At 43.0% G+C, this 13,872-nt stretch overlaps 1 protein-coding gene across 1 annotated transcript in view; it reads right to left on the bottom strand.

The window, feature by feature from the left end:
• STAB2 (stabilin 2) overlaps positions 1–13,872 on the bottom strand; it is a 63,162-nt gene that overhangs the window by 11,388 nt on the left and 37,902 nt on the right. The window contains exons 27-36 of the mRNA XM_077339747.1: positions 12,891–12,983; positions 11,496–11,642; positions 10,563–10,619; positions 9,759–9,885; positions 8,314–8,463; positions 7,334–7,438; positions 6,604–6,711; positions 4,474–4,667; positions 2,921–3,062; positions 2,006–2,139 (exon numbers count right to left, since the gene is read on the bottom strand). Of these exons, the coding sequence (XP_077195862.1) occupies positions 2,006–2,139; positions 2,921–3,062; positions 4,474–4,667; positions 6,604–6,711; positions 7,334–7,438; positions 8,314–8,463; positions 9,759–9,885; positions 10,563–10,619; positions 11,496–11,642; positions 12,891–12,983 (1,257 nt within the window). The remainder of the gene's footprint in view (positions 1–2,005; positions 2,140–2,920; positions 3,063–4,473; positions 4,668–6,603; positions 6,712–7,333; positions 7,439–8,313; positions 8,464–9,758; positions 9,886–10,562; positions 10,620–11,495; positions 11,643–12,890; positions 12,984–13,872) is intronic.

Consider the following 13,872-nt stretch of genomic DNA (forward strand, 5'->3'; position numbering starts at 1 on the left):
TCATGTCCCATCTTTCACCCTGCTTGCTTCCAATTTCTCCTGGGCTGTTGTCACAAAGCCATAAATCGCCTGTCAGTTCCTGGCCTCCTTTGCATACCAAAGCATCGCTCGAGGGAGGGGGGCACCTTATCTTTTCCTGTACTTACTGACCTTGGATGAAACTGTGAAGACTCAACATATGTAACAATTCAGATCAAAGCCTGGCCAGATGGCTCCTCTGGGAATCATTGTATTTTCCCGCCTCACTCTCTTCCCCCCTCCCTTAGTTGTACCTCTCTATAAGTGTCCCTTAGAACTATTGATCCTTTGTCTCTGCCAAAGAGTTTGATCTACGAACTTTGTCTGTAGAGACTTTTGTTTTAGTCTGTTGAATAAAGGCTTTCCTTTGGATTCACACTACAACTGTGATCTCGGGAGTTCCTTTTGCAGTGGACTTTGCTGAGTGACCTCTGCCTGGTTCCTGATAACACCTATGTAAGGAGGCTACCAAGTTAATTCACAACAAACCCTTATAGACTTCACTTGAAGGCTGGATCCTCAGAAGGAGACAGAGAAGGTTTTTCCTGACCTAAGGAGGTTATGAAGGCACTTTAAACAGCTCAAGAAGTTAAATGAGACTGAGGCTTTGGCTTGTCTTATAGAAATTGTAAATGCAGTTCTAGTCACTGGGGAAAGTTCCTTGAAAATGTAATAAAATCCAGAGGTTGTTCTGGATGGACTCCAAAGAAGAGAAAACGTTTCGAGAGCTTTTTGTCAATTAACATGGTAGCGTCCTCGCACAGGCATTCCCTGTTTTCTCGGTTTGAAGCCATGGCCTGGTTAGATGACTTGCCATCCCTCAACCCATGAAGCTCTGCCTGGGTGAGCTTAAAGCAGTTCTATGTTGGAATAAACCCACAATGGGTGTCTATAGCTAGCTCTAGTAGGACCCACATCTGGCATAGTGAGCATTGTTGCACTGCCCTGCTGGCAATTGCATCCTGCACCCAGGGTGGCCTAGCTTGTGTTCTAGAAGGAAACCAGCTGTTTGAGACAGAGTGCCCCTGTGTTCTTCTCTAGCTTCTTATGTCTTTCTAGAATCTCACAGCCTTCTTTTGGTCTTTACTGAAAGGAAGAATCTGCAAGACATGTCTGAGAGAGAGAGAGAGAGGCCAGAAGGGAAAAGGAGCTGGAAAGAATGGTGGGGAAATCAGCCATTACTTGTACCACCACAGCCACCCTGGATCAAAAGAAGGTGAAAGTCTGGCTGTTCCCCCCATATCCTGCTGCAAAATTGCTCTGGAATCTGAAGTCCAAGGAGTTCATTCCCATAAGAGGTCTGTCTAGGTAGGCCAGACCACGGGCTACAGAGGGTAGTACTGGCTCAATCTGCACTGAGGAAAATGCTGTGAGCTTCCATCAGCCTTGCATGAGCAATTAGTATTGAACAGAAAAGTCCTAACTGTCTAAGGAAGTGTGTGTGAACAGTCCTGCTAGTGCTTTCATGTTAGGTTGCAGCATCAGCCAGTGAGATACATACTGCATTTGAGTGCATGACCAGGCTTACCCCCCAATTCAGCCTGAGAAAACTTCACACCTGAGAGAACAGAATAATGTGTGTCTTTTAGCATTTCAGCATTTCAGACTCATTATTCAGCTTCTTCCCAACTCAGTGAGCAGGAGGAGGAGGTGGAGGAAGAGAAGGACAACTGTCTAAGGCAGGGGTAATCAAACTGCGGCCCTCCAGATGTCCACGGACTACAATTCCCATGAGTCCCTGAATTGTAGTCCATGGACATCTGTAGGACTGCAGTTTGAGTACCCCTGGTCTAAGGTAACATCCCACTACTTCGAACCACTCTGTGCAGTTAAATCAGGCACACAAAGAAGGAGATTGGCTGAGTGGGAATTTGGACCCAGAGCTCTCTAGTCCAAGCAGGACACTCTTAGTGGCTTCACCACCCTGTCTCTCTTGCTATCTTAACTGCAGTGCCTTAGGTGCATGGGCAAATTAATGCTACGTTACCTGCTGGGCATACAGGAGCTGATTGTATGTAGCTAGTGCTGCTGCTTCATCTGCACAGGCTTGATTTGCATCATCAAAAGACAGTTTGTACTGTCCCAGGGGAGAACGTAGGTGAAAAACGCCAACTGTTGCATCTGGCAGAAAGAATGGGGCAAAAAAGGGTTAGGATACCTGCCTCTGGCAAAAACAGATCATTTTGAAGTTCACATCGTATGAAGTTCACATGTATCCACTCAAAACAGCCTTATTTGCATATGATTAGCAGACATAATGGATGTCTATTTGCTTTTACACTAACAAGCCTTTTAATTAATGAGACCCCTACTACAATAATGTCCTGCATAATTGGGAGAAAGACATTTTGAGGGGGAAATCCAATTAACTTGTTCATGTTCAAGAATCATTTGCTTGGTCTTCTTTTGATACTCTATTAAGCATCCTTTATAAAAAGGTAAAGGTATCCCCTGTGCAAGCACCGGGTCATGTCTGACCCTTGGGGTGACGCCCTCTAGCGTTTTCATGGCTAACTCAATACGGGGTGGTTTGCCAGTGCCTTCCCCAGTCATTACCGTTTACCCCCCAGCAGCAAGCTGGGTACTCATTTTATCGACCTCGGAAGGATGGAAGGCTGAGTCAACCTTGAACCGGCTGCTGGGATTGAACTCCCAGCCTCATGGGCAGAACTTTCAGACTGCATGTCTGCTGCCTTATCACTCTGCACCACAAGAAGCCCTATTAAGCATCCTACATAATGCTAAACAAGAAGAATGTGGATTACACATACAGATTATAAGACTGCAGTCCTAAGAGTTTCTGGAGTCATGTTTATAGTTTTAACACCGAGGTCCCATTGACATTTTGGCGCTTAACTTTTCCGACCTGCTGAATTTGTATTCATGGTTCTGGGGGACTGACCTTCAAAATGGAGATCGACACAGTCAGCATCGGCGTGGCATTGCCCATTGTCCTGCAAACATCGGTTCACACGGAGCTGTTTCACTTCGCAGTCGATCCCATCCCCAATGTAGTTATCTTTGCATTCGCACTTGCGTTTACCCTAGGAAGGAGATTTTCAGTCCAACTAAATAACTCCTATTAACAGAGATGCAAATACCCAGCGGCTTTTCTAAACCTTCCTTGTTCACTTCTAATTCCTGCAGAGACTGGAAAGCCCTTAAAATGTAATTGCAGTGGGTATATCCCAAGCATTCTCGCCGTTATCAAGGATACCCTGTTGTAAGGCTAGCTGTTGAGGTGCAGACATGCATAGAAATGCTGAAAAGATGGACCTCTATATGGTCCAAGCTGTCAGAAGGAACTGCTCAAAGAAAGAAATCAACAGAAATGGACCTCTCGTATTACAGTAGGTGATGGCGGTGATGGAAGTGGCAGGTAGGTAAGGTACAAAAACGTAGGAAGTGGCAGGTAGGTAAGGTTGCCAGAGTTGGGCTGGGAAATACCTGGAGATTTTGGGGGTAGAGCCTGCTGTTCTGTTAAAAAAAGAGTAACCTGGTTGCCTAAGAAATAAAAAAACCAAAATCAAATTTGACCCTTTCCTTCTCTCCACAAGATGTAATAAGTAACTATGAATGTTACAGAAGGAACACTGAGGAGAGAAAAGGAACAACCAATGAAGAGAGAGAGAAAGGGCTGGAGATAAAAGGCTGGAGAAAAAAGGATGAAATAGGATGGTAAAGGACATTTTAAGAATGCTCGGAAAATCCGCAAGGGACTTACCGGCACTGTAAACTGCGCTGTACTTTTAAAAGAAATTGCTAGCAGTTGGGTCGGCAAAAACACAGTCAATATTGGAATGATCAGACTGATTGTGGATTCATTTGGCTTGTCCATTACGAACGAGTGGGGAAATGGCAATTCCAGATCATATGGCTAGAGTGGAACCAGATGTTGAGGCCAGGGAAGAACATTGCATAGACCAGGGGTAGTCAAACTGCGGCCCTCCAGATGTCCATGGACTACAATTCCCAGAAGCCCCTGCCAGCGAATGCTGGCAGGGGCTTCTGGGAATTGAAGTCCATGGACATCTGGAGGGCCGCAGTTTGACTACCCCTGGCATAGACCATATTAAGTCTTGTCAGCAGATATAACTGAATCTCAGCAATTGGTCTGCCCTGCAACTCTTCTTCAGCCCTCCAGGCTCATAACGTAACACTATGCAACACCAGTGGTCCAGTCTAAGCTCAATGAAATCAGTCAAACTGCACTGTTGCAGTCATATCCGCTGGGTTATTGCTGGGTTGGCAGCATCAGTATTTTCAGTTTCTACAATATGCCATCCCCACACACACTGTGCTGATCAGTACAGGCAGGATAGTGTGTGTACTTGTATAGCACTTTTATCCTTTCCTAGGACACTCCCCGGACTCTCACTTTTGTACCAGAATGCTCAAATGTCAGCAAAGGCTGTAGCCCCTGAAAGTGAAGGGGCTACAGCCAGTGGTACTTACAGGCCCTGTTTTTGTACAAATTGCATGTTCGTGGCAACCACCGTTGAGCCCGTCTGTGCAAGGGTTGATAGCCGTGCAGAGGTGGCCGTCTCCTTTGTATCCTTTCTGACACGTGCAATTGACAGCCACACCAGACTGAGAACATCTTGCGTTCTTATGACAGCCACCGTTGGAGATCTTACAAAGGTTCATGGCTATAGAGGAAAAATACAACAAAAAAAAAAAAAAAAAAAAAAACCAGACATAAATTACCCTACATATAGGCACATGAAAGCTGATACCCAGAGTTGAACTTTGTTGGTCTTAAAGATGCTACTAGACTCAATTTTTTCTCTTGCTTCAGACCAACACAGCTGCCTACCTAATTCTACATAGAATAATGTATTACAAAATGAGACATACAGACCATACTCTAAGGGAACCTGTGACTTGATCAGCATTTGCAATGGTCAGAGCGCATGGTCCCTATTGCAAAGTATTTTGAAAATCAAGGGAGTTTCAAGATCTACTTGTCAAGTAACAGGAGTTCGGAATGCTGCAGCTTCCATGTATGTGCGTGCATGCGCATGTGTGCAAACAGATAGAAGGTATACTGCCTGTGCAAATTCTTGTGTATTTTTAGAGAGAGGATTCTTTGCTGAATCTTACAACAGCCTTTCCTGTCCAATGCTTTCTTGAAAGATATGCTTGAGTTCTGTAGATCTGGGCCTAGTCAGTTTCTTAATGGGAGATCTTCTGGCAACTTTCATGTACTGCCTCAAGTTCTATTGTGGATGGAATGTGGGCTATAATAAATTATAATAAGGTATACTGGAAAGCTCAGAAGCAATGCTGCTTCTAAACACAGAGGTTTTTTCATTAGCTGTTATGGATAAAAGCCACTGACGGGTTCATTGTTAAGGAATTCATTGTTCATGGGTTTGTGCCCAGACTTTCCACACTCACCTTGTGATGGAATGTGCCATCAAGTTGCAGCCAGCTTCTCAAGGCAAGAGATGAACAGGTGATTTCCCACCACCTGCCTCTCTTTAGCAACCCTGAACTTCAGTGGTGGTCCCCTGCCCAACTACTAATCAGGGCTGATGCTGCTTAGCTTCTGACAGGTTCAGGCTAGCCTGAATATAGTCTCTAAATAGTCCTCTAGCAAGATGTAAACACTGCATTTTTGTCCTTAGGATTGTATCGTCTATCAGATCAATTAAAAAAAAAAGAAGGACAGTGAGGATTCCCACTCCCAAGCTTTGGTGATCACAAACTGAAGCTCAAGGCTAGATTGAAAAAGTCAGAACTAAAATGGACAGCTGGATTTGGCTGGATCAGCTAGGTCAACTATCATATAACTGGCTAAAGGTTTGCCAAAGAAAGAACCCACGCACCTCCAAACACCCTGTCAGCCCCAAAGCAGAAACGTATGAGAGAGCAGAAGGCTACAGACCTGGTGATATTCTTGTTGATCCCATGAACAAACAAAAAGGAGAAGCAAAAATACTTAGGCTGATGCTTGGAAACTACAGTTCATTACCATTGGAAGATTTCCTGATTTTTTTTTTAATTGTGTCGTGTACCAGCCTAAGTCTTTGCTTCTCCCTTTTATGGAGGGTAAGGGATAAGTCTTTGCCTCTCCCTATCTTCTGCCTTGAAGATTCTTCTCTTCTCCCACCACTAGATAAATGGTCATGGCTGTCAGATCTGGCAGACAGAAGCTAGATGTTGCCTTGGATGAAACATTCTGTCCTAACAAGTGACCAGAGCTGCAGGTCTGACTGTGGATAGAAAGGTATGGGTTCACCCTCAGCCCCTTCTGTATTCCTAGGAAAGGAAACCCATCAGTAGAACCTTATGTTTTGATACATGCATTACCATTGCAAGATTATTTGAATGTTATCATGTGATCACACGTAATGTAAGCAATATAAATATAAGTCTAAGTGCAAATATGTGGGAGTCTTCTGTACCACATACAACAATTAATTTTAACCACATTGATATTGTATTGCAGCATGCTTTTGTGACATTCACAGGTACTTTCATCCAGGAACCATTCATGAAGGCTGTGGGATTGAGATTCAAAATGTCAATTTTTCATATTTCCTTCCCAGTGAATCTTTGTCAAGTGTCTAAAGGATTTACCTGTACAAGTGATTCCATCTCCAACATAAAATAGTTTACACTGACAGATGTTTTGGGCCTTGCACACAGCATTAATGGAACAGCTGGGTGAACACACTGGAGCCACATCTATAAAAACAACATTAACACAATCTCAAGATTGAGCCAGCTTGGTGTAGTGGTTAGGATTGAGGACTTCTAATCTGACGAGCTGGGTTTGAATCCACGCTCCCCCACATGCAACCAGCTGGGTGACCTTGGGCTCGCCACGGCACTGATAAAGCTGTTTTGACCGAGCAGTGATATCAGGGCTCTCTCAGCCTTACCCACCTCACAGGGTGTCTGTTGTGGGGAGAGGAAAGGGAAGGCAACTGTAAACCGCTTTGAGCCTCTTTAGGGTAGAGAAAAGTGGCATATAAGAACCAACTCTTCTTCTTATATTCTAAATGGAAAGAGGCTAACAGAGGACCACCCCCCCCCCCACACACACACACATTCTCAGGGAGGGCATTCCACAAAGCTGGGGTCACCGCAGAGTGAGAGGGTCCAAACAGTGGATGATTGTGTAACTTGGAGGGAGTGCTTAGCCAATCAACAGCTCTGGGAGAGTCTGAGGTGACCTCATAGACTCCTAATGGGAGACATGCTCCTTCAATATATTTAACTGAGGTAAATTAGTCATAAACTGTTCATGGCAAGGTGGAAGCTACTTTCTGGGCTTTAAGTTATTGTTACGGCTAAAGTGACTGACCTAATTTGGTTTCGCAGAACCTTCCTGTCCATCCAGTTTCACAGACGCACAATCCTGATCCAGAAATGCCTTCATCACACTGTCCATGTTCCGTGCATTGACAGACTGCAAACCGAATGGTTGGATGATTAGGAGGACAGTGTTCATTCACTTAAACATTTACACCCTGCTCCATAGCGTTGCTCTCAAGGCAGCTTCCACAGAAGAACCAAAAGAATAAACGGCGTTATAAATATAAAAATAAGCAGACCTATTTAAAACCAGAAGCCCAATCTGAAAAAGTTGTTGAAAGCAACTATTTTTTTAAAAAACTTTCACCATCTATAAATTACTTACAAGAGAGAACTAATAAAAGGCTTTTCTGAATCAGTGGTTTTCATTGGTGCATATCGCCACGTGCCTCAATTTTTCTTTTCAGTTTTGCATGTGTCTTTCTCAGTTTAGTGGTTGCTTTGATTTCTCCTTCCTTTTTCTTGTATTTTTGGGGAAGTCCTTTGCAGTGATTTTTGTCAAGCTGTTTTGAAGTCATATTGCACTCCAGGTGCTAAATGCTCCATCTACTGTCCCTCCTCAGTTCCTAGAAATATCCATCCTTAACCAAAACCCATGCCCTCTTTATTCTCTCCTTTATTCTCCCTCCCTCCCTTCCAGTAGTCATTACTTTAATGTTTAAAAAATGCTTTTTAAATTGAAGCGCTAGCAATAAATTGCTAAATTAAGCATTAAAATGCTGTGTGGTGGGTACTTTTGCAGATGTGTCTCCACAGGGGTACTTTTGTGGGGGCAGTGGAACAGATACAGTCAGCCGTTTTGGTTTGTCAACCATGTGTTTCCCATGTGTTTCATAAGAGAAAAGTAAAGCAAATTAATTGAAGTGAAAGAAGAAATTAATAAGAGATAGCTACACTATTTCCCATATTCTGGTCATTTGCTTACACAAGCACAATAATGTAAAAGGATGACCATCACAGGAAACTTACATCTGCAATCCGGGCCATATCTTCCAGGTAGACAGAACTCACATGAAGTCCCGTTGAAGCCACCATAACAGGTGCATTGTCCTGTGCCAGAATATCCTTCATCGCAAGACCCACGGCCACCACAGGGAGCTTCTGGCCCTCCTGGGCATGCTGGGAAGCAACAAACAGCAAGCAAGTCAAATGTTTTCAAGCACTGACTCAAAGATGGACATTTTATTCCGTGCAATAAATAGTTGGGCTAGGACTCTAAGACCCATAGAAAAGAGATGGGCTCATGCACTCAGTCTTCCCTAGAAAAAGATCCCTGCGAGTACCAATCCTTGTATAGCAGGGGTAGTCAAACTGTGGCCCTCCAGATGTCCACGGACTACAATTCCCACAAGCCCCTGCCAGCATTCTCTGGCAGGGGCTCGTGGGAATTGTAGTCCGCGGACATCTGGAGGGCCGCAGTTTGACTACCCCTGTTGTATAGTCTTGGAATTTTAAGACTCAATTCTTGATGCTTTCCCCCTCCCTTAATGTCTTTCCAAATTTTAACACTAGACAATCACAGACTTATAATGCATAATTCAATCCCAAACCCAAACCAAGCCTATATGCCAGAAGTAAGAGTGCCATGATTCCTCCATACTACCATCACCACTCTTGGGGAGAAACCACCACAACTATTGTCCGTTTTCTCTAAGCCTAATCCACTCATCTAAACAAAAAAAGAGACTTGTGGCATCTGAAAGTCTGATTTCTTTAGGCAGGAATTTTCATGGACTACAGCCCACTTTGTAAAATGTATTCTCCATGATTTAACTAAGTCTGTAAAGATGCCACAGGATTCCTGGTTAGCTTTACTGCAACAGCCTACCATGATTAACCCTCTGACATTTGTTATTGTGGAAATGAACAGTCAAGTTGAACAGGCCAGATAACATTCACATAATGTGCTCTTAACCTGCCTGGTACATGAGCTGGATAGAGATTTATACAACCACATGTATTTCTGAGAACTGGAGAACTGCTGTATCTTTGGAATTCCTGAGTTCTCAGTGGAAATAAAAGATTCCATGTATAGAAGGGAGTTCCGCCAAGAAAAGTGGAATATAATGATTCCAGCAGGTGGATGCAATTAATAGGAATGTACTGATGTGTTTTTTTTAAAGACAATGAATGTGAAGAGTGGTTTAGAACAAAACTTAGCACTCAGTACATTGGATTCAGTACAAGAGAAAAGGCATAGCTTCATGGCCTGAAATCCTTCTGTCCACAGAAATGCTGCCCTGTTCCCTCATAATGTTTTAAGGCTCTGTTTAACATTTTATTATGTTCGATTGCTCCAACCATTTTTATCTTTGTAAATACCACAGCTCTTCTTTATTGGGGTGGTGGGAGCATTCCATGCAATGCTACATCCATCTTTCCAGAAGCAAAAGTTTAATTTTGGGAAATCTCACCTTGGCAGTCAATCCCAAAGTAGCCCTTGCAGCACTGGGGTACTCTGACATACACAGAGCAGTTCCTCTGACAGCCTTCTCGGAGTCTTCCGTAGCTATTGTAAGTACATGGATACGTCTGCTGTCCCTTGTGATTTTAAATGTGAATACAGAAAGAAAGAGAAGAACAAGGAAACACAAAAAGGGAGCACAGGAGATGAACGTCTGTAATCATACCATAGCTCCAACTGCACAAATATTCCCTGGAGAGTATCTGTGTCACCGTGCAAAAGATAATCAAAATTCTTTAGATAATCAAGTGTCCAGGTATAAAACCTGGCCTAACTCCTTTGTGAAAGGTAGGTTTTGGAGGAGGCGGGTGAAGTTTATTATCTATATACCACCACCAGCATTAGAAGTGTATGGATATGATGGATATGTATATTACTTGGATACCTGCTTATCTCTATATGCTAATTTGTTTACATAATGTTCTCTGAAACATTAGTATAGTTTACTGATTAAAATTATAGAAGAAGGAGTTGGTTCTTATATGCCGCTTTTCTCTACCTGAAGGAGTCTCAAAGCGGCTTACAGTTGCCTTCCCTTTCCTCTCCCCACAACAGACATCCTGTGAGGTGGGTGAGGCTGAGAGAGCCCTGATATCACTGCCCGGTCAGAACAGTTTTATCAGTGTCGTGGCGAGCCCAAGGTCACCCAGCTGGCTGCATGTGGAGTGCAGAATTGAACCCGGCTAGCCAGATTAGAAGTCCGCACTCCTAATCACTACACCAAACTAGTTAGAAGTATGGAACTATTAATTACCTTTACTTTAGCCTCAGCAGGACACTTTGGAGTTCTATAACAACTACCACAATCTCCCTGGGAAAATTAAAGAAAAACGTATTGTAAATCAGAAAACTTTAAAATAAATGTTTCCTAATTATTAAAATACACAGTATAATAAAGTTTAGCAAAAATTGGGTCTAAGCACAGGACCACCTTCCATAAGAATCTGCCCACTTACTGAGTTGACCTCTTTTTTGGTGGTACTGCACACTTAAAAAAAAGTTATCTGATTATTTTGCTAAGAGTATTTTACAAAGTTTTGACCATATACAACTGTGCAAATTATGGCAGTGGGGAGACAGCCAATCTACAAAAAATAGTTGGACTAGTTTTGGTTACAGATAGTTGAAACATGGCTTCCCAGTCTCCATATTGTAAGCCTATATATCTATTGTTGTTGTTGTTGTTAGGTGCGAAGTCATGTCCGACCCATCGCGACCACATGATCCTCCAGGCTTTCCTGTCCTCTACTATTCCCCGGAGTCCATTTAAGCTTGCACCGACTAATAATAATAATAATAATAATAATAATAATAATAATAATAATAATAATAATAATAATAATAATAAATGTTGTTGTTGTTGTTGTTGTTGTTGTTGTTACTACCCACCACTCTCAGCTGGCTTGTGGCGGGTTACATAACAGTGTAATACAATAAAACCCCATTAAAATCTTATATCCTTATTTAAAAAAACAAATACAGTACAGATGATGGTAAAATAACTAAGCCTCTCACGGAATGGCTGCCAGCCGGGGCGGCGAGTGAATGCGACAACTGGTCCTGCCAATGACAGAGCCAGCATAGCATCATATCTTCCTAGGGGGGCCCCGTCGGGGTACCCATATATGTAAGATGAACTAGATTAATCTGAGCTTCAGAAGGGTAACAATAATTCATAAGGACTGACCGAAACATCGCGACTGATGAAACTGTCACAGCGACCTCCAATGTTGGGATCTGTTAATACGCAGTCAATCCCATAAGCAACACCACCATCAAACTCCAGATACCTTTGTACTACCTTGCAGTTCCTATCATTGATATACAATTCGCCCTGAAGGAGAAAGTTACATAAAGTTATCTCTCTTTCACAATCTCTTTCAGGCCACAGAGTAAGAGAAAACAGGAAGCACAGATATAATGGTCTATATCCTACTATTCTGCAAAAGTTTGAAGCTTTCCTCTAGCTTAAGACGATTTCCTCAAGCTTGTGCCTCTTCCTTTGGTTGCATGTAAAAATGTGGGCACCCATTCCTAATGCAAGACAGATGGGAAAGCATGGGCAATGCTGCATCTAGATCCACCTCAGTCTGCACATGCAGCTCTTCACCCACTGAAGAGAACTGATAATGGACACATAGATTAATAATGCTTAAAGTTTCTGCAGCCCTGACAGTGGTTGTTATTACCATTCCTTTACTATATTGGTTGCTCTAGCAACCCAACGGTCCCTCCAATATACCCGACATAAAGATTCAATTTCTTTTGTTCTATACTAAGTCACACTGGCTCTAAACCCTAGGGTTTCTTGATTGCCCTGAAAGAGTTTCCTTTAATGCGTGGGAGTTAATTAAATTTTTACATATTTTTAAAAGTTTGTTAAACATTTATTGGGTAGAAGGCCATATATGATCATGTCAACCTGACCCTCCTCTCAAAATGGCCAATGATGGGCCTGGAGGGGGTGGGAAGGGGAGGGGCCCCAGGTTGGCATGTACACAGCTATGCTTCCCAACCTTATTCTGCACAATCACACCACTTCTGGGGATTCTCAAAGCCTGGAAAATTTCAGGGGGTTTCTCAATGGTTAAAAAGTTGAGAAAGGCTGTTCTAAAGTCATAGGTTGAATCCCCCTCAACCTATGTACAAATCAACAGAATGGGGGAACTATATTACAAAGAAGACTCTCCTTGTTTTCATTTAGAAGAAGAAGAAGAAGAAGAAGAAGAAGAAGAAGAAGAGTTGGTTCTTATATGCCGCTTTTCTCTACCTGAAGGAGTCTCAAAGCAGCTTACATTCGCCTTCCCTTTCCTCTCACCACAACTGACACCCTATGAGGTGGGTGAGGCTGAGAGAGCCCTGATATTATTGCTCGGTCAGAACAGCTTTATCAGTGCCATGGCGAGCCCAAGGTCACCCAGCTGGCTGCATGTGGGGAAGTGCAGAATCGAACCCGGCTTGCCAGATTAGAAGTCCGCACTCCTAACCACTACACCAAACTGGCTCTCTAAACCTTGGCATCTATGTAATTGAATTTAAAAAAATCCAAGGATTAGGTAATCTACTAATATGAGGTACTTACAATTTCATTATTATCATTACTGCATGTCACACTGAGATCAAAACCTTGAACTGTTGTCAGTGAATTGGAAGTAGGGAGAGCATAGGCTGGAATCTATGGAAGAAATGGACAGAAGACAGAAAGTACAGACACTGTAATTTAGAGATATTAGCAAACAGAAACACACTCTACACAGAGTTGCCAACCTGAGGCCTGCAGATCATCCAATATTACAACTAAGCTCTAGGAATGGACATGAATAGAACCACAAAACAAAATTTGTCATGCAGTTTGCCCTGTTTGTGGTCCAGGAACAGAAATTCATTATGCCTTTACCATCACAAACTTCCACAAACTTTTCTAGCAGTTCACGGTGGAGCAGAAAACAGAGAATTAAAGGGACTTTAGATCTCTTTAAATTCCTGTTTTCAGTTTCCTGTAAAAGACACAAGAACAGCTGAGCAAGGAGGAGATGCTCTCTGCCATGCAGCTATTTTGGGCTATCTTGTGTAAACCCTGTAAAGATTAGGTTTAAAGTTTAAAGGGACTAAAGAATACAGCCAAGGTCAGCTGTTTTTTTTGTGCTGCTTTGCAGCCTCTTTACAGTTCAAAGGGACTGCAGAAGGGGGTGTGGCTAAAGATGTCGTCCTGAGAGGGTGGCAGGGCATCTGCTCTGCTATCTCTGAAGCCTGACAGGGGTCAATTGTGCAAGCAATTGGCAGAAAAGAGGAGGGGTACGCAAACCCCACCTCACCTTTCTACCCAGGAAGTTCTTGGGGCCGTCTCCAATCCTTTAGGGAGTATATCTCCCTGGATTATAGGCTGTCAGCGTTCCAGGTCCAGAGGACGACTGCCATTTTCTACCTCGGACTTTCTTTTCTTTCTTTAATCTTAAAGTATCTGCTTCAACCCTACATGATGATTTACCACAAATGAACGCTTTGAACTGAGGGGAGGACATCGGCTGAGTTCCAAAACATCATTTACTGCAAGTATCTCTCGT

Source organism: Paroedura picta, chromosome 5 (assembly GCF_049243985.1).
Source record: "Paroedura picta isolate Pp20150507F chromosome 5, Ppicta_v3.0, whole genome shotgun sequence".
NCBI classification, from domain to species: Eukaryota; Metazoa; Chordata; class Lepidosauria; order Squamata; family Gekkonidae; genus Paroedura; species Paroedura picta.